This window comes from Taurulus bubalis, assembly GCF_910589615.1.
Source record: "Taurulus bubalis genome assembly, chromosome: 1".
NCBI lineage: Eukaryota > Metazoa > Chordata > Actinopteri > Perciformes > Cottidae > Taurulus > Taurulus bubalis.
Window position 1 is genome coordinate 43,930,300 of NC_136589.1, and position 24,602 is coordinate 43,954,901.

The window sequence follows — 24,602 nt, forward strand, 5'->3', positions numbered from 1 at the left end:
AAAAAAAAATTCAGCGACACTGTTGTACAGTTTATCGGTGTGCTTCAGTTCCAGGGTGTGTACTGACACACTGACCAATCACAGCGCACGCTAATGGTCACGTGGGCCCTGTGGCAAAACAGATGCTAGCAGGCCTTTTCGTATAGTTTAATCAGCGCTCGATTCCATAGAGAAACAGAAGTGAAATGTGATTGGATGAGGAGATCCTTAAACAGCAGCCGCCGCACCATGCCGCAGGCTGGAAGCAGAGCAACAGAGGAACACAGGAGCTGTGCAATGAGGAAATAAGCTAGTAGGGAAAAATCATTATAATACATGTAGTGCATTTGTGAAAAATAATTAAACTATAAAATAGCTATAACCTTTAATTATAAAAAATAAATAAAATTATACACAATTTTATTTTTAATTTAAACTTTGTGATTCTTTTTAGGCCAGAAGAGAAGGCTTAGCAGGCCCAGATGGCCCGCCACTGGTCTCTTGACATGTTGCATGTCTCTTGACATGTTGTATGTCTCTTGACATGTTGAGTGTCTCCTGACATGTTGTGTGTTTCTTGACATGTTGCGTGTCTCTTCACATGTTGAGTGTCTCTTGACATGTTTTATGTCTCTTGACATGTTGCATGTCTCTTGACATGTTGCGTGTCTCTTGACATGTTGTATGTTTCTTGACATGTTGCATGTCTCTTGACATGTTGTGTGTCTCTTGACCTGTTGTGTGTCTCTTGACATGTTGAGTGTCTCTTGACATGTTGTATGTCTCTTGACATGTTGCGTGTCTCTTGACATGTTGCATGTCTCTTGACATGTTGCGTGTCTCTTGACATGTTGTGTGTTTCTTGACATGTTGCATGTCTCTTGACATGTTGTGTGTCTCTTGACCTGTTGTGTGTCTCTTGACATGTTGTGTGTCTCTTGACATGTTGCGTGTCTTTTGACATGTTGTGTGTCTCTTGACCTGTTGCGTGTCTCTTGACATGTTGCATGTCTCTTGACATGTTGTGTGTCTCTTGACCTGTTGCGTGTCTTTTGACATGTTGTGTGTCTCTTGACCTGTTGCAAGTCTCTTGACATGTTGTGTGTCTCTTGACATGTTGCAAGTCTCTTGACATGTTGTGTGTCTCTTGACATGTTGCGTGTCTTTTGACATGTTGTGTGTTTCTTGACATGTTGCGTGTTTCTTGACATGTTGCATGTCTCTTGACATGTTGTGTGTCTCTTGACCTGTTGTGTGTCTCTTGACATGTTGTGTGTCTCTTGACATGTTGCGTGTCTCTTGACATGTTGTGTGTCTCTTGACATGTTGTGTGTCTCTTGACATGTTGTGTGTCTCTTGACATGTTGCGTGTCTCTTGACATGTTGCGTGTTTCTTGACATGTTGCGTGTCTCTTGACATGTTGTGTGCCTCTTTGTCGTCTCAGGTGCTGACTCCCTCCACCTGAACCAACATGAGTCCAAAAAATGTTGTTTTCAAGAAGATCTGCAAGGACAAGTCGGTGAGTACAACGTCTGACATTAAATATTCAGAATCAAGAAGGTTTTCACGTGCAGGGAATTTGTTTTGGTCCCTAACAATAAACAAGAGATAATAAAAGATATATTTTCTCAATCAAAGTTTGCACAAACTAAATGAAATGAACATGACTTTAGATTAGTTTGTGCAGCTTTTTGTAAAAGAACAGAAACCTCTGTGCTTCATGTTTCACCTCAGAGGCACAGGAGCAGGTGATTTTGATCTTTCATTCAAATTTTACATCTCACTGACTTTAATCAGGTAAAGCTGATCACCTGATCATCTGTTCAGGTGATTAGATGATCCTCAGGAGGTCGACACAAAGTCACAATGCTTTATGTTCAATATGTTTATGTTCAACAACCGTTTCACTTTAGACGTCTACTGCACACAAGTATTCCGGTTGAAGTTGTTTTCAACACATTATATACTGTTATACAACTATTCCAGTGGAAAGAGAATAAAATATTGAAATGGTGAGGCACAACTTGCAAAAGCATTTATTTTACCATTTTGTCTGTTTGCAAAATGAAACAATAACTTTGAACCCGTCTTTATTATGATCTGGAAATGGAGGAAACTTAGCTCATCTTTAATAAGAAAGTGCCTCGTTTGCATATTCAAGATTTTAATTTCAGAAAACTTTTAATACACAAAACAATCGTCTCGACGTAAATAATCAGTCTATTAGTTCTCCAGTGACATGGTTCATGCTTTTAGTTTCTACTTCATAATAAATGTTCTCGTAGTTTTTACAGCAACATTCTGAGTAACGAGTGAAACGAGTGTTTACATTATTATTTATTATTATTACATCAGCTGGTATTCTAATGCACTTATTGTTGACCAATCCACTGTGTTTGTAAAGGTCGGGGTCTACATGGGCAGAAGAGACTTTGTGGACCACGTCAACTCTGTGGATCCAGTGGGTGAGTTCCCTCACTAATACTCAAACACATGTATTTATATTGATATTTAATATATTTGTGCAGCGCCGAATCCTGATCATCCTGGTAACTGAAAGGATTAAACTCAGTTTAAAATACCTGTTTTTACCACTAGATGGGGTCATCCTCATCGATCCTGAGGCTCTGCAGGGGAGGAAAGGTCAGTACCTGAACACACCACTCGCCATGACATTGAGTTCAAGGTCACAAATCTTCTTATACATTAAAAAATGACGCGTTTCCTGTGAAGCTGCCGCTCTCTCTTCACTTCTGCCGGTCTGACGTTTTACTGTCCCCTGAAGTAACTTTAAGGCGTACAAAAATAAATTATTTCTTACAGGTTTACAGATATCTTCTGTATTTTCTCACCTTATTAATCTAAATATGTTCTTCATGTTGTGTTCATTTTAGAAACATCTGCCCAAAACTCGGCGACACAGATTTGGTATCTTTGACGAAGTTGTAATCACAGATCTCCACCCTGCTTCCAGTTTTGCCTTTGTGTTTTCACATGCAAGGAATTTGTCCTGGTGGGAGGTGCATCACAATTAACAATAAACATTTAACAATTAACAGCGTGCAATAAATGGGAGCATGAATATTTACAATTGAGAATTAACAGCATGTGCAGCCTTAATGTGCTTACAACGATCCTCAAAACTAAAATGTACAGTGAAATATTGTTAGAATATTGAACAAAAGACAAACATTACAAAACTAGACAGATGTGCAGACAGCTGTTCCTGCTTCTCTCCGTCATTGATCCCTGATCGCAGGCAGACTTGTGATCTTCTCCGTCTCTCCTTGTCCTCCAGTGTTCGTCACCCTGTCCTGCACCTTTCGGTACGGCAGAAACGACATGGATGTGATGGGTATCGCCTTCCGCCGGGAGCTGTACCTGTCCACCCGCCAGGTGTATCCGCCCCTGCAAGACCGCGAGCAGGGCATCCACACCAGGACACAAGCCAAGCTGCTGCGCAAGCTGGGAGACAACGCCTACCCGTTCTTCTTCGAGGTGAGACGTGAGACCACGCTGTATGAGGGTGTTTATGACTCACTACCACAGTGAAATACTTCAGATTATCATCCTACACCAACCTCAACATGACCACAAATAACCACAAAAAGACTATCAAAATATCACAATGACTATGAAGAGGGTTGTCCAAAAACTGTCCACAATGAGACCCAAAATGGCAACAAATAAGCACCAAATTACAACAAATAGGCACAAAATGGCTTCAAAGAGACCCAAAATGTCCATGAAGAGACACAAAAAAAACTTAAATTAGACACAAAAAGACTACCAAGATATCACAATAACTATGACGCGGGTCAAAACAAAGAGACAAAAGAAGAAACAAAACAAAAGAGACACAACATGTCCATGAAGAAACACAAAAAAATATTAAATTAGACACAAAAAGACGACCAAGACATGCAAAGAGACTCAGGATGAGTATTAAAAGGGGCAAAAAAACACAGAGAGACACAAAGTGACAACAAAGAGACAAAAGCCAAGTAGTAACAGACACAAAATGCCTAAAAGAGAAACACGAAGGGACACAAAGCTTTCTCCCATAGAGACACAACTCCAGTCCGAATGGGTCTTAAATCAGTTATTGGATTTATTACTTGTTAAATGTGTTTAATTATATATTTTTAAGCAGTTAAAGTATGATGACTGTGTGTTCTTGTCCTCAGTTTCCTGACAACCTGCCTTGCTCAGTGGCCCTGCAGCCAGCGCCCCATGACGTCGGCAAGGTAAGATCCCGACCGGGGAATCGAACCGTTAGCGATGACGCAGACGCGTCGTGGCCGGCTGACGGCTGTTCTCTCTTCTTCTGCAGCAATGTGCCGTCGAGTTTGAGATCAAAGCGTTCAGCGCCGAGAGTCAGGACGCCAAGATACGCAAACGGTGAGCCTCCTTCAGTCCGTCCTCTACGGAAGAGGACAAGGGACAAACATCGGGGGAAATATTATTAGATTTTTAATTTAGAGAAGAATGTCAAAATGTCATTGTTTGACCAGATTCTTGTAGTTTTATTTATACTCAACGATACGTCAACATTTAGACTTCATTGTCAACATGTCAACGTTAAACTCAACATTTAAATATTAAACTAAACTTTAAATGTTAAACTCAACATTTCAATGTAAAACTAAACATTTCATCGTTAAACTCAATATTTCAATGTTAAACTAAACATTTCAACTTTAAACTACACAATATTTAAATGTTAAACTCAACATGTAAACGTTAAACTCAACATTTCAACTTTAAACTCAATATTTCAACTTTAAACTACACAGCATTTCAATGTTAATTTCAAAATGGCAATGTTAAACTGAATATTTCACTGTTAAACTCAACATTTAGACTTTATTATCAACATTTCGAGGTTACAAGGTTCATTTATTGTCATTGAATGAAAAGGTTGCGTAACAAAATGTTGTGTGTTGTCCCACTTTGCCGCATACATGAGAAAAACACAAAAATATTGGTGCTAATATATTATCCTCAATATTACTTAATTGTCTTTATCAACAATTTAAGATTTTAACTAATAACTTTTTAACATCATTCTCCACTTTTTAACTTAATTCTAAACGTTGTGATGAATATCATTTTCAACATATCTTTATTTCCAATTTCTTAACAATATATTATCATCAACAATTTAACATTAGGCTCAACATTTCATTGTTATTCCTGAGATTTTGAATTTAAACTCAACATTTTAACCTGTTTTTAATTCTTAACATTTTAACACTATGTTCAAAATTTCAACTTTTTTGTAACATTTCAATTTTATTGCCAATTTCTGAAAAATATTATCAACTTTCCAAAAATGTTCTGAACATTATCCTTAACGTTAAGATTTTCAACAATTTAACATTAAGATCAAGATTTCAACTTTATGGAGCAACTTTCCTACTTTATTCTCAACATTTTAACATTATTCTCAACTTTCCCACATTTTTCTTAACATTTCAATTTTAATCTCAACATTTTAATTTTGTAATCATTATATCAACATTATACTCAACATGTCAATGTCATAGTCTGCATTTCAATGTTGTTTTCAACATCACTATCTTTTTGCTCAACATGTCAACAGTATGCTCAATATTTCAACTTTTTTCTAAACATACAACAATGTTATTCTCAAAATGCCATTAAAAAGAGAACAAAATCTCTCCAAAAAATGTATCAAATGTTTTTGTTATACCTGACCTAAATTATCTCAAAATGCAAAATATAAAATAATCTCCCTCATTTCTTCCCTCATGCTTGGCCCTAAAACTCATCAATAGACATCAGATTACCTTTTTTAATTCACAACACTAAAATAGCGTCAGTATACGTGTCTCCCAGACTTTGTATGATTGTATTATTTGTATGATTTGTCTCTTCTTTGTGCACCAGGAGCTCAGTGAAGTTGATGCTCAGGAAGGTTCAGTTCGCTCCAGAGAGCGAGGGAGTGGCTCCCTGTGTGGAAACCACCCGGGACTTTGTCATGTCGGACAAACCGCTGCATGTGAAGGCCAGTCTGGACAAAGAGGTGCGTTTCTTCACAGTTATGATCTTAACTCGTATCATGATGTCGTGAGTGTTTGTTCTTCTTCATGGCTGATAATTATGTCTGAAATAGTTATGTCTGAAATGACTAAATGAAAACCTAGTTTGATAGAATGCAGCAGTGCTTTTGTGATTAAAGCTAATTTATTCTGCACTATTATCATGTGAGGTGTCTTTTATATCTTTTGATGAACACAGTTTTTACTCTGAACATTAGAGTTTTTTTGTTGTTGATTTCTATTGATGGGCTTGTACGTTAGACGTTTGTAAAGCACTTCTTAATTCCTTTGAAAGAAGCTCATGCATTGCCAGCTCCACGGAGTGTCCGCTGTTAATAAAGCACCTTTTTTCTCGTCAAAGTGGTTAAAATAGCTCTATGCACGTAATAGTCGTGGGTCGGTCTGACAGTAACTCCCGGGACACTTTTTTCCCCCAGTCCACCCCTGATGTGGACTACACGGCACTGAAGGCCTAGGTCGAAAACGCACGGCCCGCCACTGATAGTCAGTATGAAAAGATGATGTGTTGTTTAAGCTGTCTAACCTTGCATCTTGTTTCCAGACATACTACCACGGTGAGACCGTCAAAGTGCACGTCAGCGTCACGAACAACTCCAGCAAGAACATCAAGAACATTATCGTCTCTGGTAAACGTGACTGCTCATAACATATCCACTGTTAGAGAAGCTGCTCCAAACATGCACCCACTGTAACAAAGACGTGCATTTAAGTTGCATGAATCCTAAATACCTGACATTTTGTTGACTTACATGTAAATGTAAGTCGTGCTTCTTCTTGTCCTCCACAGTGGACCAGGTCTCCACGGTGGTGTTGTATTCCAATGACAGCTACGTCAGATCTGTGGCCATCGAGGAGCCTGGGTGAGGCACAGCACACACTACATGTTGCCCAATACTACAAGAGATTTCATCATCCTCAAGTCTGTAGATCCACATCAGTGTGTTCTTTTGTCTGTGCCAAGCTGAGTCACATCTGGAGCAAATTTCTTTCCATGACAGTTCTCTGCTTTAAACAAACTCCGAAGAAAAAGTATAACTTTAGCCACAATAATGAAGACAGGTTTTGAATATTAAGGAATGAAGAAAGATGCACCTCAAAGATGGAGGTTTGTGCTTTTTTTAGTCAAAATGATTGATGAGTGTGGACCTTCTTCGATAGACATTGGCTTTGATAAATATAATAAACTGTATGTAACACAACCCTGTTACTCTTGTGAGTCTCGACTAGGCACAAAAGAGGGCAACACACTTGGCTTGATTATTAATGTCCTTTATTTTGATATGCGCTCTCCCTGTTTATATTGGGAAGAGACATAAACACAGATTGCCCCCAGCTGAGGCCAATTACACCTCATGCTCACACCTGTTCCCTGAACCACCCCCTCGTTCCGTTCCCTCTGCAGCTGAGCGCAAACCCCGCCCCACTGCCCCACTGTATTAACAAATGTGACAGAGAGGACAAAGGTCACTAACCTGTTTTTGTTATCTAGCCGTAGTTAAACATTGCTAATTACCCTGGATTGTAGGATGCTGGCCAATGATACATGTTTGCCCCAAGTATTCAGAGAGAAACACATCCTGAATACACTCACAAGACTTTTAGACTTTGGTGAACATTAACAGAAGAAAGGCCACGTGGTCGTAAATTATATGACTAAAACGGACCTCTGGACTGATGACGCTCCAACAATCCTGAGACAAACCAGGAAACTGATATGATTATTCTGCCTCACCGAGAAGAGACGCACTGACAGAAAGACGGACGACAAATTCACCTCGAAAAACAAGTTTTCTGTTCAGACTGAGAAAGGACAACTAAGGAGGGGGAACTGGAGCACTGCCTCTTTAACCTGCTGGTGACTTACTTGCAAGAGAAGAAGGGCAGCTTCAGCTTCTCTCAGAGACTCAATGGCTTCCAGACTCAAGGAAGATCTCTGCTGTCCGGTCTGCCATGACGTCTTTAAAGACCCCATCATCCTGTCCTGTAGCCACAGCTTCTGTAGAGTCTGTCTGCAGAGCTGATGGTCAGGGAAGGACCTCCAGGAGTGTCCTCTTTGCAAGAGAAGACATTCAAAGGAACGTCTACCTTCTAACTTTGCTTTAAGAAACCTGAGTGAGACCTTCTTACAGCAGAGAGATCAGACGGCTTCAGAGCCTCTCTGCAGTCTGCACTCTGAGAAGCTCAGACTCTTCTGTCTGGACCATCAGCAGCCGGTGTGTGTCGTCTGCAGAGACTCAGAGAAACACAGCGAGCACAGATTCAGACCCATCGATGAAGCGGCTGCACAACTCAAGAAGGAGCTTAAGGGAGCTCTGGAGCCCTAAATGGAGAAGCTATGGGTGTTTGAACAAGTTCAAAAGGAGTTTGATCAAACAGAAGAACACATGAAGGTCCAGGCCCGACGCACAAAGAGGCAGATTCAGGATCAGTTCAAAAAGCTTCACCAGTGTCTAGTGGAGGAAGAGGAGGCCAGGACGGCTGCACTGAGGAAGGAAGAGGAGCAGAAGAGTCAGATGATGAAGGAGGCTCTGAGCAGAGAGATAGCAGCTCTTTCAGACACAGTCAGAGCCGCAGAGGACGAGTTGAGAGCTGAAGACGTCTGATTCCTCAACAACTACAAAGCTGCAGTGGAACAAGTCCAGCAGCGCCCCCTGCTGGAGGATCCACAGCTGCTCTCAGGAGCTCTGATAGAGGCCAAACACCTGGGCAACCTGACCTTCAATATCTGGAGCAAGATGAAGGACCTGGTCTCCTACACTCTTGTGGTTCTGGACCCAAACACTGCTAGTCCAGGATTCATCCTGTCTGAAGACCTGACCAGTATGAGACGAGGACAGAGACAGAAGCTTCCTGATAATCCAGAGAGGCTTAATGATCACTGGTGTGTTCTGGGCTCTGAAGGATTTAACTCTGGGACTCACAGCTGGGACGTCCAGGTTGTGTTACCAGAGTCTGACAAGAGGAAGGGACGCATAAAGCCTGGACAATGGGGTTCTGGTCAGGTAAATACAGAGATTTATTTTCATCTCCAGGTCTATTCAATGATCTCAAAGTCCAGAAGAAGCTCCAGAGGATCCGAGTGGATCTGGACTGGAACACAGGAAAGCTGTCATTCTCTGATCCTGAAACCAACACACACATACACAACTTCACACACACCTTCACTGAGAGGATGTTTCCTTTTCTAAGAACTGATGGGGAACTGAAGGTTTTACCAGAGAAGATCTCTGTGACTGTAGAACAGACATAGATGATGAAGATGATGGTGATGGAGATGGAGATGGTGATGATGACGATGAAGAGGATAGTGATTGTGGTGTATTAACCAAACGGATGCACGTGTAGCGTTAGTTACTTTATTCGGCCATGGAAGAACTGTGAATACAGTACTCCGCATGTGCGCTACAGTTACTAAGTAGGACCATGTTCACTAAGGATGCAAAATGTGATTCACCTTATTGGTTTCTTCTGTCTCAATGAAGTTATTGTTGGTCAGAAAACTACAGAAGTCTCTTTGGTTCATATATTGTTTTGAGTGAGCATGACATACATTTTATTGTTACATTGGAGGAAAATAGTTCTTCATTTTATCTTGTTATTTCCCTTCCCTTTCTTTTTCAGCCGAGTTTCAAAACCTCAATGTGAGCCGGAGGACATTTGAGACTTGATGCTCGATGATGGAATCATTGCTCATTGCTGTGTTTAGTTGGTAAATCTCCTCTTTGCTGTCTTCTGTGTTTTGTATAAAGTTGAATGTGCCTTTGTGTCTCAGGGATTCGGTGTCTCCTGGAGCGACCCTGCAGAAGGTCTACAAGCTGCTGCCCGTGCTGGCAAACAACCGTGAGAGGAGGGGCATCGCGCTGGACGGCAAGCTGAAGCATGAAGACACCAACCTGGCATCATCCAGCATGTGAGCAACACAAACAAACAAACAACGGGGCGGTGGATCCAAGAGATAAAGAATAAATAAATCTACTTAGTTTCAGGAAAGAAATGTGACATACCGAGTGAAGTTTAGGCAACAAGACTAAAGTTCAGGTAAAGATCAAGAAATACTCAGTTAGGTTTAGGCAACACAACAATTCTTAGTTAGCTTTAGGCGATACAACAATTCTTAGTTAGGTTGAAGCCACACAACAATTCTTAGTTAGGTTTTGGCAACACAACAATTCTTAGTTAGGTTTAGGCACAACAATTCTTAGTTAGGATTGGACAACACAACAATTCTTAGTTAGCTTTAGGCGACACAACAATTCTTAGTTAGCTTTAGGCAACACAACAATTCTTAGGGGGGTAAGGCAACACAACAATTCTTAGTTGGTTTAGACAACACAACAATTCTTAGGGGGGCAAGGGAACACAACAATTCTTAGTTAGCTTTAGGCAACACTATTGCCTAAAGAAACTATTTAGTTAAGTTCAGGAAATATTTGTGAAATATTTAGTTAGATTTACCTAACAAAGCTACTAATACAAGTTTAGGAAAATATTGTGAAATACTTCGTTTCGTTTAGAAAACAAAACAATAGAGTGGGGCCACAAACTAGTCTGGTTTAGCATCAAAACTACTTAGGTAGGTTTAGGAAACAATCATTGAATACTTGGTTTGGTTGAAGCAATACAAAACGTAGTTATGTTAAGGCAACAAAACTACTGACCCATGCACCTCCGCCTCCTCGTCCGTACGTAGATTTACAGACAAATGTATTTGATGGAATATCTACAATTTACAGCTTATTCACTTTCCTAGGAATATCTGCTGACGTATGAGAACATCCTGCTAAGTGAGAGCTCTGTCATGGAGTCAGGTTATCATGCCTTTTATCAAAAGTGTTTTTTTTCTTCACTTTTAGTGTCAAGGACGGTGTGCTGAAGGAAGTTATGGGGATCATGGTTTCATACAGAATCATGGTGAAGCTCATCGTTGGAGGGTCAGTTGCAAGTGTGTGTGTGTGTGTTTTTCCCAGTAAAGACTTAGAAATTACTTTCATTCTTAGAAAACTTTCTCTTCGCTCCAAATGCTTTGTCTATTTCATCATTTATCCATCAGCTCTGTTTCCATTCACTTTGTTGCTTTCTGATTTTATCAATACACCAAATGGTCCACCTCATTCAAGCATATCATGTTTTTTTTGTGAAATTGTCAATCATTTTGTTGTTTTTTATGCTAAAAAGGCGTCAGACACTTTCAGAGACGAGCTAGATATTTCTCCCGGGAGGTGGTGACCAAAAACAGAGCAAAAATACAGAGAATATTGGACTTACATTCATTTGGAGACAGAAAGACTTTTAATGAATCATCAGGTTATTCTGTAACTGATGGATATAAAAAAATCATCATTTTGGATTGACTTTGAACGCACCGCCTCCTGACTGCTCCCATCTTTTACATATTTGCTGTCTGTGTCTTTTTTGTTAAAAATCAAAACAGTCAATATCCATTTTTCCTCTTTGTCTCTGTTGTGCTCACAGGCTGATGGGATCAAGGTGAGTTCATGTTGACTTGTTCTCATCAATAGTTGTAAGAATAGTAAAAAGAGACAAAATAATATACCTGTCACATAATTTACTGTGTATTAATTTAATAAATCTGCAGTGAGAAACACTTTGTTTTGGTTTGTAATGCAGTGAGGTCGGCCTGGAAGTTCCCTTCAAACTGATGCATCCTAAACCTGATGCAGGTAAAGAAACTACACTCCCATCCATACACCACCTTATTGATAACTGCATTATTCACTCGAATATACATATATATATATATATATATATATATATATATATATATATATATATATATATATATATATATATATAGTTAAAGGAGCCCGGTCCTATACCTTATACCTGGGCTACTGAGGTGCTTTTCCCTCTGGGTAGGTCTGGCTGACGCGCTATATGATGTGCCTCGATCAACTGTGTTCCTTTGTCCTCTTTTAGTGATCCACGACAAGTTGTATCGAGTAAGATGATTTATTGTCTTTCAATTAGGACATGGATAGGCTTCCTAGATGCCTAACAATTACCCTTGCCCAACATTACCGTCGAAGCGGTCAAAACCTTTTGCCCTTTCCGGGTCCAACACCTGCCGTCAGATTGATTATATAGCCACTCCCAGAACACAGCACAGCGCCACCCGGTGTACATATTTAGGAACAATGTTTGATCTCATTTGGCTCCTATGTATGTATGTATGTATATATATATATATATATATATATATATATATATATATATATATATATATATATATATATATATATATATATATATATATATATATGTATGTATGTATGTATGTATATATATATATATATATATATGTATGTATGTATGTATGTGTATATATATATATATATATATATATATATGTATATATATATATATATATATATATATATATATATATATATGTATATATATATATATATATATGTGTATGTATATATATATATATATATATATATATATATATATATATATATATATATATATATATATATGTGTATATGTGTGTATAAATGTGTTGATTCATGATTTTCATAGTCGGGTGAAAGCTAAACCTTCTGGGTTTTCATTTTCTCTTTTTCGTCATGGCTGCCAACAGTGAAGGAAAGGTAAGATGGTTTATGTCTCAATCTCTAGTTTCAAGTCTTCTTCAATACAGCACGATGTTCATTTAGTCAAACAGACCATAAAGCAGGGGATGCTTTAGGGCGGGACTACAAGGTGATTGACAGGTCTACACCAGCGTTGTCCGGTCTGGGAGTTGTTCAGGTTTTTATCTTCCAACTTTAACCTTTTCACAGTGTGTTTTCATTTAATATAAGTTTATTGAAACATTTTTGTTGACTAAAAAACAATTGGTCAGCGCTTGCTTGTACTTAGCTCCGTCCTCTCGGGTCACTTCTGGTTGCAAAAACCAAGAAGAAATTCCAATCCAAACTCAAGGCTTCAAAACAGCAATGCACAAACCAATGGGTGACGTCACCATGATTAAGTCTGTGCTAAAACCTGGTCAAACACTGCATTCACATTGTAAAATAGTGCAGTTTGCAGTGAATTATTTAATAATCCAGAGGTTTGAGGGCTAAGGTTCCTGAAGGTCGCCTGACTGTCTACATGTGATACATCCCACTATTGTGCCTTTGATATGAAATGCTATCAACTCTTCTCTAACCCCACTGTCCTCTGCAGTGAGATGGAGGAGGAGATGGAGTTCCAGGAGTTCAAGCGCTCCTACCTGAAGGGGATGATCGATGACGAGGACGAAGATGGAAACATGTCGGGTGGTGACGACATTGCGCCCAAAGAGAAATAAAGAAGAGATTCAGCCAAAGTGACGACGGCTTTAACTAAAACAGCTTTGAGTCGCCTCAGAGTTTGTACTAGAAAAAAGTTGAGACTTAATTAAAAGACCATACCTGTGTTTTTTCATGTTTTAGTACTATTTGGGCGTACTTCAGTAAGTACCTACAGTAGAGGCAAAAATACTGCCCTCAGATATAATTGGCTCATCTTTTCATTAAAGTTATCATGTTAGCGAGAAGCTGCTTATTCTTCCATCCAGCAATAACATGACGATCCATCAGCAGTCTTTGTGTTTGCGTCAGCTGAATGTGACAGTCCAACATTACTCTCTTTTAGCTCTGTTTTTGGTCTCCACCACCTCCTGAGGGACATATCTGCTTCTTCAGCTGCTAAATGCTCCACCATGCTCACCAGCTGGGCTCTAACTATTTTGGCCGTACTCACGCTTCTTACAGTTTGCTACAGCGGGGATGGTGAGAGCTGGAGGGACTCAATCATTCAGTCTGGATGCAGCTGTGAAACCTGCTCATGTTTGCCCAAAATGTTTTGTATGTCGCAAACCGTGGATACATTCAATGTCAACGTTTTTGCATTTGGTCAAAGTAAGTGACGTATTATTTGGTCAAAGTAAGTGACGTATTAAATTGAGCGGCGTTGCTGAAAGCTACCTGATAAAATAATGAGTGAGAATATCCACTAAGGGAATAATGGGTCAAACGAAAACAGGACTTTCACCCAGGAAACCGTTGTTAGTGTCCCGTGTGAAAATAACAGTGCATTAACTTTATGCTCGCTATGTTTCCATACATAAGAAAAAAACAAGGTTGGTTAATTATGGTACTTCAATATTTCAGTTGTTACTTTACGTTGTTACATTAATATTTTCTGACGTTGTTACATTGTTCCATTGTTACATTGTTCCGCTGTGATTGGTCCGCTCAGAACGTAATTTCCGGCAGTTGCTTTTTCCGGTCTGTCTTCCTACACCGCCTCCGCAAACGTCTTCTGTCGCCTGCCCTTCAACATTTGCAATATAAGCATTTGCTCTTCAATATCGATGAGCTCCAACTCCAAATGCAGCCGCTCCAACTTGGACGCCATTGTTTACTGTGACAAGAAAAAGGATTTGGCCCCTATATAACCCCTGAAACCACACAGGCACACCCCCCTGGCGGCATGGCGGTTAATTGCAGGCAACGCGTTCCCTCGACGCAGAACTCTGAATGCTCAACGACGGCGTCAGGTCGACGGCGTAGGTACGCCTTCGACCTGACGGAGAAGTATGAACTAGGCTTTACATTGTTCCGTTGTTCCGTTCCATTGTTACATTAATATGTTGTGTCGTTACATTGTTCCGTTGTTCCGTTACGTTGTTCCATTCCGTTGTAACGTTAGAAAAAAAGAAACCATGATCTTTTTTTCTAACCTTAACCAAGTAGTTTTGTTAGCTTAACGTTTCAAATCGTTTCACAACGTTAACAACGTGGAGACTTATATGAAACGTACATTTATTAAATGTATTTTTGCTTCTAAAACGTCAACATTCAATGTATCATCTGGTTTGCAGAAAACAAACACTTTCTGGCAACGAGGCTGATATACAAGGTCCACACTTTCTTGTTGGCAGACTGCAGTCTGAGTATGTTCTGAAGAGTAGTATTGATGCTGGAAGGTAAGAAGTATTGACTACAACATTCAATTCTGTCGTTGCATCTCATTCAAAGATGATTTTTCTGAACCAACATGCAAAACCAACGCTATGGTCCTTGAATAGAATACCTGATGAATCTTTGTAAAGTCTTTGGTGAGAAGAATTATTTCTGCTTTTTCAGTAACGCATTTCTGACTGTTAATTGCATTTTTAGATCTTAAGTATCAATAACATTAGTCGTCTGTTGCTTTTCTACAATCTGAGAACAAGTGAACTTTGTGAGGCTGACGAAAGCCAAGAAGGTGGATTAGTTGTTTGACCTTTGCTCACAGCAGTGGTTTGAATGTGGGTGTTTTGTGGCGGTGAATATCAAACTCTCCCGGTGTTCGGACCGATAAGACTTGTCGCTGTAAGACTGATGCTGCAGGCTTCAGATCTACTGCAGCAACATTTATAACACTGTAAAAGATCAACTTTATCTGTTCTAAAAGATGTGATGTGAAGTTTGAACTCTGGCAATAAAAGATGGTTGATGTGTTTGTGCACTAGCTGCTCTGTTTTGGTGTCATTTGCTTTTTCATGCACTGAGATATTTAGCCTCCATAACACGTTTTTATTCAGAAGACAGGAAAGGAAACATTTATTTTTTTACTTTGTCGGTTTGCGTCCGTAGATTTATCTTAAATTCAACTAAAGTTACGGTTAGAAAATGCCTCATTTGCATATTTGAACACAACATTTCATAAAACTTGTAACTCACTAAATCTTCCTTTTAAAGTCAGTGATGAAGTGGTGAAGTTTCATGGTGTAATCTATGAGTTCATGTGTTGACTCCATTCACCTGTAGAGACTTCAGAATGTGTGTAATGTAACTCAATTTCTCTTTAAAGAGGTTTGTTCACAACGCATTCATAACCTCATTTATATAACTTTACTCTTTCATTCCTACACATATATATATTTTCAATTTAGTACTAAAAACATTTTTTTTTCTACGTCTGTATTTTCTGATTCATGGAGTAATATAAAGAGCTATACAAAATGACCTCAGTAAAAACATTTGTCTCCAATATGTCAACAAAATTAAACAATAATTTCTAACCTGGCATTATCCAAAATTCACATTTTGGCGCCGGAAATATATGCAAATTAGCAGATTATTTCTACTTTGTAATACAAAAAATAACAATCAATCAACTTGGGAAGTTCTATAGTGATAATGGTTACATGTTTCAAGATATTGTAGCGTCTCTGCTTAAAGATGACTATTTAAAGAAGAGACTGGTTTCAACAAACAACTTTCTGACTTCCTGTCTGTGCCTCTAACCTCCAAGTCCACCGGTTACTACTGAATTCTTCTATTAAAATAGAAAAAACAGAACAATATAAATAAAGGCAACACATTTGCTTTTGGTCCCGTTTTTCATGATGTTTTTGTTCTACTCACACAAAAGGCTTATTTCTCTCAAATTCTGTCCACAAAGTTTTACTTAAGATTTCATTCAACTTGTTTTTCTCTTTTTACAAAATGAACTAACACGCTGGCAAAGAGGACGGGTTTCTGGAACCTTTAAAAGAAGTCAGAACCGGCTGATCTGCTATTGTATGAAAGGTGCAAAACATTAATAAAGTTGCTGAATAAAACAGTCGGACAAAAACCCTCAAGAGAAGCTTTTTATTTCAGACAAAACCCACAAAGCAAAGTCTGACAGCGCGTGACACACGACGACGTGACATGAAAACCCTCCAGAGGACTGAAGACGACGCTTCATCCCAGTCTGGTCGCCTATCCGTATCGGCCAATCACGTGTCCAGAAACCACGCGGAGGAGGAGTCCAAGCTTTCATCTTTTTATGTCACCTCAAGGAGTTTTATTAATCACTGGCTTTCATGTAAATCCAAGCTATTTGTATCTGATCAAACTAAAAATAACAGAAAATATACATCATATATATATATATATATCTACATATACATGTATATATATAAATATATATACATGTATATGTAGATATATATATGAGGCCATGTCAATTAGATAATTCTACTTGTTCCCAGTCTGGGCTGAGTATCTGCACTGCAAATTAATCTTGGGGAAACCCAGTTTTCAAGTATTTCCAACATTAACGATTTATTAGCCAACACCCATCCCGGATGTGAAGAAGCTGCATACTAATAGATTTTCTGATCTTTATTCCATCAACACAGGAAACACCTGTTGGCTGCAGGTTCTCTGGATTGGCTGTATAGTGCGTCAAACTCCATTTGTTCGCTTTTGTCTGAAATAACTTGTGATCGAAGCGGCGGCTTTGGTTGCAATTTAACAAATAGCTGAAGCATCAGACTTCAAGCATCAACATTTGAAAAGGCGTAATCATAAATGCTTTTAAACTACGCTGCAGCGAGCTGAAAAACATATTTACTCTGAGGATGCAAAGTGCTTTTAAAGCATCTAGAGCAGGTCTGAACCTCTACGGCGGCCGATAGAGCCGGTGATCAGCTCAGCGGTCCGTTTATTTATTAAAGTGAGTGCACGATCAAGAGCATCGGTCGAGCTGGCACGTGAAAGCCGACATGCATTTTCATATTTCAGTGAGTGTTGAATCATGAGAGTGAATTTATCTCCATGTTTTAAAAGGGAGATCTTTGTCTCACATTTATTCTTAATTTGTGTTTATTTATTTAAATATCTTATAGTTTGAATCATTTGGTTTCCAGAACTCCAATGCAACAGGCTGATTTGGGTTCACTAGGACACACGCCGCTAACAAATCTAAAGAGACAACCTCATGGTGGCGCTAGAGGAAAAGTCAGAGGATCAACAGATTTACTGGGATTCAAACAATCACATGACTTGCAACAGAGTTGATAAGTTGCAAACAGCACCCCGGCTTGTACCTCCAACCCGACCAAAGACCACGTGAGAAGGACCCAGATGCAGTCCTTAAATGTAAATATTAATTATGAAATATTACCCAAATGTGACAGAAGGGACTGTATTCTTTGCGTTTACGCATTGTGTCAATTTGAACTTCCATTTTAGTATAAAAGTGTGATTATTTTTGCTTTGCGCCACCAGCTGTATTATCCTTTAACTGGCCAAATAACTGTTTTTAACTTGAAATAGTTTTACAAATCGAGATAGTAACCATTTAGATTCCGAACGTGTGATCAGTTTACCCAAATACTGGCTGACAATTTTAGAGCTGTGAAGATCTGTGTGAGAACGGGCGGTCGCAAACAAAAAGAACATGTGTGTGATTTTTTAAGATTACTCTCACTGCCAGAAGGGTAGACACAGATCAACTGCATGTTTAACCATTTGGTATTAAAAGAGTATAATAATAAATTCAATAAAGAACCAGAGTGTGGTGATAACAAGCTAGCTAGCTAATCAATGGGCAGCATAAGGTGAATACCCCTCCTTTAAAACGTGCACTCATAAAGACACTGCGTGTTTGATTGTGTGTGTGAGGACGCTCCGTCTATAACGCGGCGGACTGGAGCCTACTGGGAGGGAAGGGAGGTGGGGGTGGAAGTTGGGGTGGGGTCGGGTGTGGTACTGTTAGAACCCCAACTTTTCATAAAGGCGTCCGGACTGAATGTCGGTGGGATAGGTTGATATCGTCCTCTGGGTATTTCGCAGGAGTCGGGGTACATCAGGTACCCAGAGAACGTGCTGCTGCTCTCGGGGCCGGTGAAGATGCCGTTGGTGTTGTCGTCCTTCACCTGCAGCCACATCATGTCCCCCATGGTGAGGTGGAGGACGACAGTCTGGCTGGTGGTGGACTGGTCGGTTCCTTCTGTCACTTTGACCACGGAGAAGAAGTTTCGGAACAGGCCGACCTTGAGACTCTTTCCCCTGACGGCTAGGTTGAAGGTGAAGACGTAGGTGCCGTTGACGGGGGCGGTGTACATGCCCATCGACGGGTTGAAGTGGCCCATGTTGAGGATGACGAGTGGGAAAGGAACAGGCAAGTTTGGAGCAGGAAACGACTCGGCGACAGATGCAGAGAACGCTGATTTGATGGCCGGGGAGCAAGGCCCAGGCAACCCCATGAGACCCATATGGCCCTGTTGGCCTTTGAGCCCAATGGGGCCCTGAATACCCTGGGCACCAATAGCACCTTGGTCTCCTTTTTCCCCATCAGCGCCATCTTCCCCATCTGTGCAATTACACAACCCCTGCTCACCTTGGTCACCCTTCTCGCCGGTCGTCCCAGGGGCACCGAGCATACCCATGTCGCCCTTGTTTCCCATAATACCCTTGAGTCCCATAGGTCCCTGGACCCCAGGCAGACCCCGGGTTCCAGCTGGTCCGGGGACTCCTTGTTCACCAGAAGGACCTGGTAGACTCTCACAGGAGGCGGGGCATGTACCAGATTCGCCCATGGGGCCCTGTGCGCCGGACGGGCCTTCCATTCCTTCGTGCCCTTTCTCTCCTGGAGAAACACATCAGGAATATTTGCATTTTAATATAGAATATATGTTGACATTAAGCTGACAAAACTCCCTGACTCAGATATGATGTGACGAGTTATAGAGCCTGAAAGTCTGAAGATGCAGGAGGTCTGAATTGACGGATGGGTCAACAAGATGCTATCTGCCCACAACGTATCCTCAAACAACGGTTTGTATGATATCCTGCGAAAGGTTAAGCTTAGTTTATACACGCCGTCGTGAAATGAGGTAATCATGGCCATGCTTGTGAACAATCGTGTGACTCTCACAAATAGTTCACTGATAAAAACACTATTCACTAGTTTACAGGATATTCAACCCTAGTTTCTTTATAATGCATTTAATACTTGACTGGACACAGAGCATTTTCAAAGGCAATAAAGTAGTCCACGAAAAAGAGATATGAGTTTTAAGATGATTACAATTTCTCTTAGTTTATGGGTTTTAACCAGTTACACCTACAATCTATTGATTACACTTGTTGTCTTTCTTGTCGTGCATGTTTTCCTATGAAAGCCTGCAAGACCTGTCAATGTCAATCTTTTCAAAATATTTTTGTTGTCTTCACAGGAAACTACTTGGTTTGGTTGAGGAATAGTTTGTCGTTTGGGTTAAAACGACCACACACAAACATTGATTCCTCGTTTCACGTGTGGAACGGACAGCGTTCGCCCGGCTGAAAGATTCCTGTTTGTTCGACCCGGCACCCTCAGCTCCCTCATGCCCTGGTGAGGCTTACGTCCTATTTCACGACCGTGTCCATAACATACGAAAAAAAGAAATTGCATGGGATATCTACGAATTATGGTGCACTATTTTCTGTGGGTATAGCTACGAATGCTTTAGACAGCTTCCTGTTTCCTACCGACTGTGACCATCCCCTATTCTTAAAGGAGGTGATTAGTATAGCTATGACGAGGAATGTCTCCTATTGCTGATGAAGTCAAAACTCAAACTTAATCCCTCCTCCGTCATGTTTATGCCTAAACCTAGTCAAACACTAACCACTGCGATGTCAGATCAGTTGTATGTTTGAAACGGTTAAAGAACCCCTTCACAAAGAGCGATCCTTCACATTTAAGATCTCAGCAGACCTTTGTAGCCCCGCTGGCCTTTCGTCCCGGTGAAACCGACAGCGCCGGCCGGCCCTTTCTCCCCCAGATCTCCCTTCTGACCTGTGACCGCAGAAGAAGATTGAAATGGTTAAAAAATTATTAAAAGCAACACAAATGTTTCCTGCATTAAGATAAACATAATCAATGTTTTATTGAGGATTAGTTGTGAAACAAGCTTCCAGGTTCAGTCCAGGGACCAAACACACACATTTAAGAGCAGGCTTAAGACTTTCCTATTCAATAACCCTTATAGTTAAGTCAGGTTTAGGTCTATAGTTAGGTCTGGTTCAGGTCTATAGTTAAGGCTGGTTCAGGTCAATAGTTAGGACTGGTTCAGGTCAATAGTTAGGACTGGTTTAGGTCAATAGTTAGGACTGGTTCAGGTCTATCGTTAGGTCTGGTTCAGGTCAATAGTTAGGACTGGTTCAGGTCTATCGTTAGGGCTGGTTCAGGTCTATCGTTAGGGCTGGCTCAGGTCTATAGTTAAGGCTGGCTCGTAGCTCATTCTGGTCACGAGACATACTGTACATTGTACTTCTGTCCATCCTGAGAGAGGGAACCTCCTCTGTTGTTCTCACTTAGCTTTCTTCCTACAGGGGTGTGTGGTTGCTGAACATATTTTAAGGCCTCTGAGGAAACTTTGTGCTCTGTGATAAAGAGCTATACAATTAAAATTGAATTGAAAATGTCATTGCATGAAAAGCAATGATCAATTGGCCTGTTTTATTTAAAAGACGAATCCATTGTGAGACAAATGAGTCTCGCACACAGCAGACCTTTTCATCGTCTACAGTCCGATGTAAAGCAAGAAGGTGAGGAATATTTCTGTTTCTGTCCTTGGGCTCTATCTGGTGGTTGCATCAACAATAGCAGGCTTTTACTCCCCCGGGGATCTGAACCAAGACCACATGGTCTAAAAGCTGCAACCATTTCCAACAAGATCGTTATATTTAACAATATTTAAACATTTGAAAGATGGTTTAATCACAGACGAGAAAGTGGAGGAAATCTGGCAGCTTCCAACTTGTGAGAAGTTGTATTTGTGTCCTTTATCTAGGGAGGCGAACAGTTTCCCTCTGCCCTCTAGTGTTTGTGCTAAGCTAGGCTAAACAGCCCCTCGGACCAATCTCTCTAATATTCATCTGAAACCTCATTATAATGTTGTGACTTGTTTACAGTGACGAGATGAGACTTCTCCACGGTGAACTCACCCTTCATCCCTTGACGTCCTGTGAACCCTCGAGGACCGGCGTACCCCGTCATTCCTCTTCTCCCAGGACTCCCGGGTGCACCTGATCACAGATTGCAGTTGGTGCCTTGCTTCACTGACTCTTTTCAAACTTATTTTACAGTCCTCACTTTGTCCTGCAGAGACCGGTGGTTCTTTCTTTTTGGTCATGAACATTAGCTTCTTAGCTGAAACATAATGTGTGCAGCTCCCTTTTCCTGCATGTTTCTCAGTATTCTTCCGGCGAACACAAGGCTCGAGAGCGTGTCTTTCTCTTTGGCTTCTTTGCATTTTGCATTTCATATTTCTGATTATTCTACTCATCTTTTTTTTGCATGAGTCTGAATGAATCTCTGCTCACGGGAATCTACGTCTATATCTTTTTGTATGATTGTTCCGATGAAAATCATAATGGAATAACTTTATAATGGATCTATGACCTCCCTGAGAACCACTTAGACTTCGTAATCAACCATGTAAAGATACAATAAACGGTTTAATAGTTAAACATTTAAAAAAAACAAGCAAGCAATTTTCTTGACAGCAGCGTGAGAGATTCGTTACTTCTAGTTACATCTTTCTGACACAGGGCTCAGGACCAAGCGGTCTACGTACCTGGAAGGCCCCGGTCTCCTCGGTCCCCTTTGGGCCCCACGGTGCCTTTACAGTGCGAACAGAGGCAGAAAAGTGTAATCTGGTCGATGGGCGGCGGGACCGGCGAGTTCATGAGCATGTCGCAGTAGGAAGCCATCGGGTCCTGGTCTCCGAGCATCGGCGGCATGACATTACTCATGTTAACGGGGGACCACGGTTCCATGGGGCGCACACCTGGTGGCCAGGTTGCCTCATGACTCATGTTGCCATCTGGGGTCCAGGGACCCTCATGACTCATGTTGCCATCTGGGGTCCATGGACCCTCATGACTCATGTTGCCAACAGGGAGCATGTTGCGCATGCGGGCGGCGGGTAACAAGTGAGCCTCGGTCCTCTGAGTCGTCTGAGTCGCCTGAGTTGACTCGGACGACTCGAGCGACTGGGACGACTCCGACGGCTTGGGCGTCTGGTGGTCGGACATGTTGCCCCCGCCCCCGCTGTTGCTCTCCTCTCCGTTGTCGGTGGGTTGGAACATGGCGGAGCAGAGGGAGGAGAGGAAGAGGAGTCCCAGCAGCCCGGACAGCAACATCTGGAGGAAGAGGAGGATGACGGGAGTCAAGGGGCAGAAGGTGAGAAAACCACACAGGTAACGACCTGCGTCTTCACGCCTATATCGAGAGTCTTGAGTTTCTGTATCTGCGACCAGATGGTTCGCAGATACAGAAACTCAAGACTAAGATGAAATAAATTACTGAAATATTTATATATTCATGCATTTTATTTAAATACAACATAGTTGGAAAAACATAAAAATGTATATTATATTTTATTTTGATTTTCTAACCAAACCGAACTGGATCGTTTTCCCAGACTTGAAAACCCAAAAGACTCACCGCTCCGTCCGAGTGGTGCAGCATCGTCTGGAGGAAGAGGAGGAAGACGAGGGTTTGAGGAGGAGATGAGGAGGCTTTGATTTATAAACCTCGCCCAAAACAAAACTCCTTTCAGGCTCCGTCTCACCTGCCGGGAAGCAGACAAAGACTGAGGAAGAGGAGGAGGAAGAGGAGGTGCTTCTTTATTGTCCTGATGAAGAAGAACTGGGCCCTCTGCCTGCGACGTAACCTCCTTCACCATGAAACAGCACAAATATATCAGAGAACAGAAGACAGAAAGAAGAGACGCCTCCACCTCCTTCCTCTCATCCCCCTTTCAGAGTCTCTTTAATCTTCATTCCTCATCCCTCCGTTATAACACGTCCTCTTTGACGGGTTCAGAAGGAAATGTGTTGCTGAGTCCTACAGATTAAGTCCAGTGAGGAAACCGGTTCATCTTTCAGTTCTCCAGTCACGTCGTAAAACCTCTGGTTTCATCATCCATATACAGGACTTTTATCACAGAACTGCAAGGAAAACGTGATTGAAATAGTCACAATGTCCTTAATATAACTCAAACAGATAAAAACGGAAACATTTAGCTGATCAATTGATTGATTGATTGATTGATTGATTGATTATTGTAGCTTCTCCAGTGTGCCCACAACCACCGAACCGGCACAGAAAAATAATTAATGAAAAAATATTTGATTTATTATCACGGTCTGAAAGATATTTTATTTAGAAAAATGACTCGTCTCGGTCACGTGACACGTTACCCCAAAAATGAATCCCACAAGCGAGCAAACATTTGTAAAAATCAAACTTGAGGAGACAGAAGAAGAAGAAATCTGCATTTAAAAGATACCAGGACTTAAAGTCCGGGTTTATCGGTACAGGTGATTCTCACTCTGCTGAATATGTTGGTAATTCAGCGTAATGGTGAGATGTATTTTTTTATGCACTTTATATTTGTTTGTATTCCAATCATGTCGTTTTATTTCGTCATATTTATCCTCCACACCTTGAAGCCGGTCCGTGGACATATTGTCTGACACGAAAACCGTCAAAAAGGTTGTGGACCGCTGGTTCATATGATAATCTGAACGTCTTTCTTTCTTCTTCTTTCAAACTAAACTAACTATTTGAAGACGTCGACGGACATGTTTAACTATTTAGTGACATTTTATAAACTAAATCATTCACACTTTTAGTTGAGAATAGAATTGTCAAGCTAATAGCTTCACGCTCTTAAATTCTATCAAAAACTAATCAAAAATAAATATAAATAAAGAAACAAAAATAAG

The 24,602-nt window shown here is 40.7% G+C and overlaps 2 protein-coding genes and 1 pseudogene across 3 annotated transcripts; 2 read left to right on the forward strand and 1 right to left on the reverse strand.

The window, feature by feature from the left end:
- Positions 1-1,451: 1,451 nt before the first annotated feature.
- Positions 1,452-13,384, forward strand: saga (S-antigen; retina and pineal gland (arrestin) a; the record flags this gene model as incomplete). Its single annotated transcript, XM_079220916.1, has 14 exons — positions 1,452-1,499; positions 2,385-2,445; positions 2,579-2,623; positions 3,279-3,478; positions 4,168-4,227; positions 4,314-4,381; positions 5,894-6,029; positions 6,608-6,692; positions 6,854-6,926; positions 9,839-9,976; positions 10,920-11,012; positions 11,695-11,747; positions 12,671-12,680; positions 13,261-13,384. 14 exons carry the CDS (start codon positions 1,452-1,454, stop codon positions 13,382-13,384), a joined length of 1,194 nt encoding a protein of 397 aa, XP_079077042.1.
- Positions 7,974-9,316, forward strand: LOC306741466 (nuclear factor 7, brain-like; annotated as a pseudogene). The gene has a single exon. The product of its transcript is annotated as a nuclear factor 7, brain-like (transcript).
- Positions 13,385-18,532: 5,148 nt separating the features above from the next.
- LOC306732848 (uncharacterized protein) lies at positions 18,533-22,958 on the reverse strand (the record flags this gene model as incomplete). Its single annotated transcript, XM_079214020.1, has 4 exons — positions 18,533-19,467; positions 20,581-20,661; positions 21,813-21,893; positions 22,445-22,958. 4 exons carry the CDS (start codon positions 22,956-22,958, stop codon positions 18,533-18,535), a joined length of 1,611 nt encoding a protein of 536 aa, XP_079070146.1.
- Between the last annotated feature and the right edge of the window lie 1,644 nt (positions 22,959-24,602).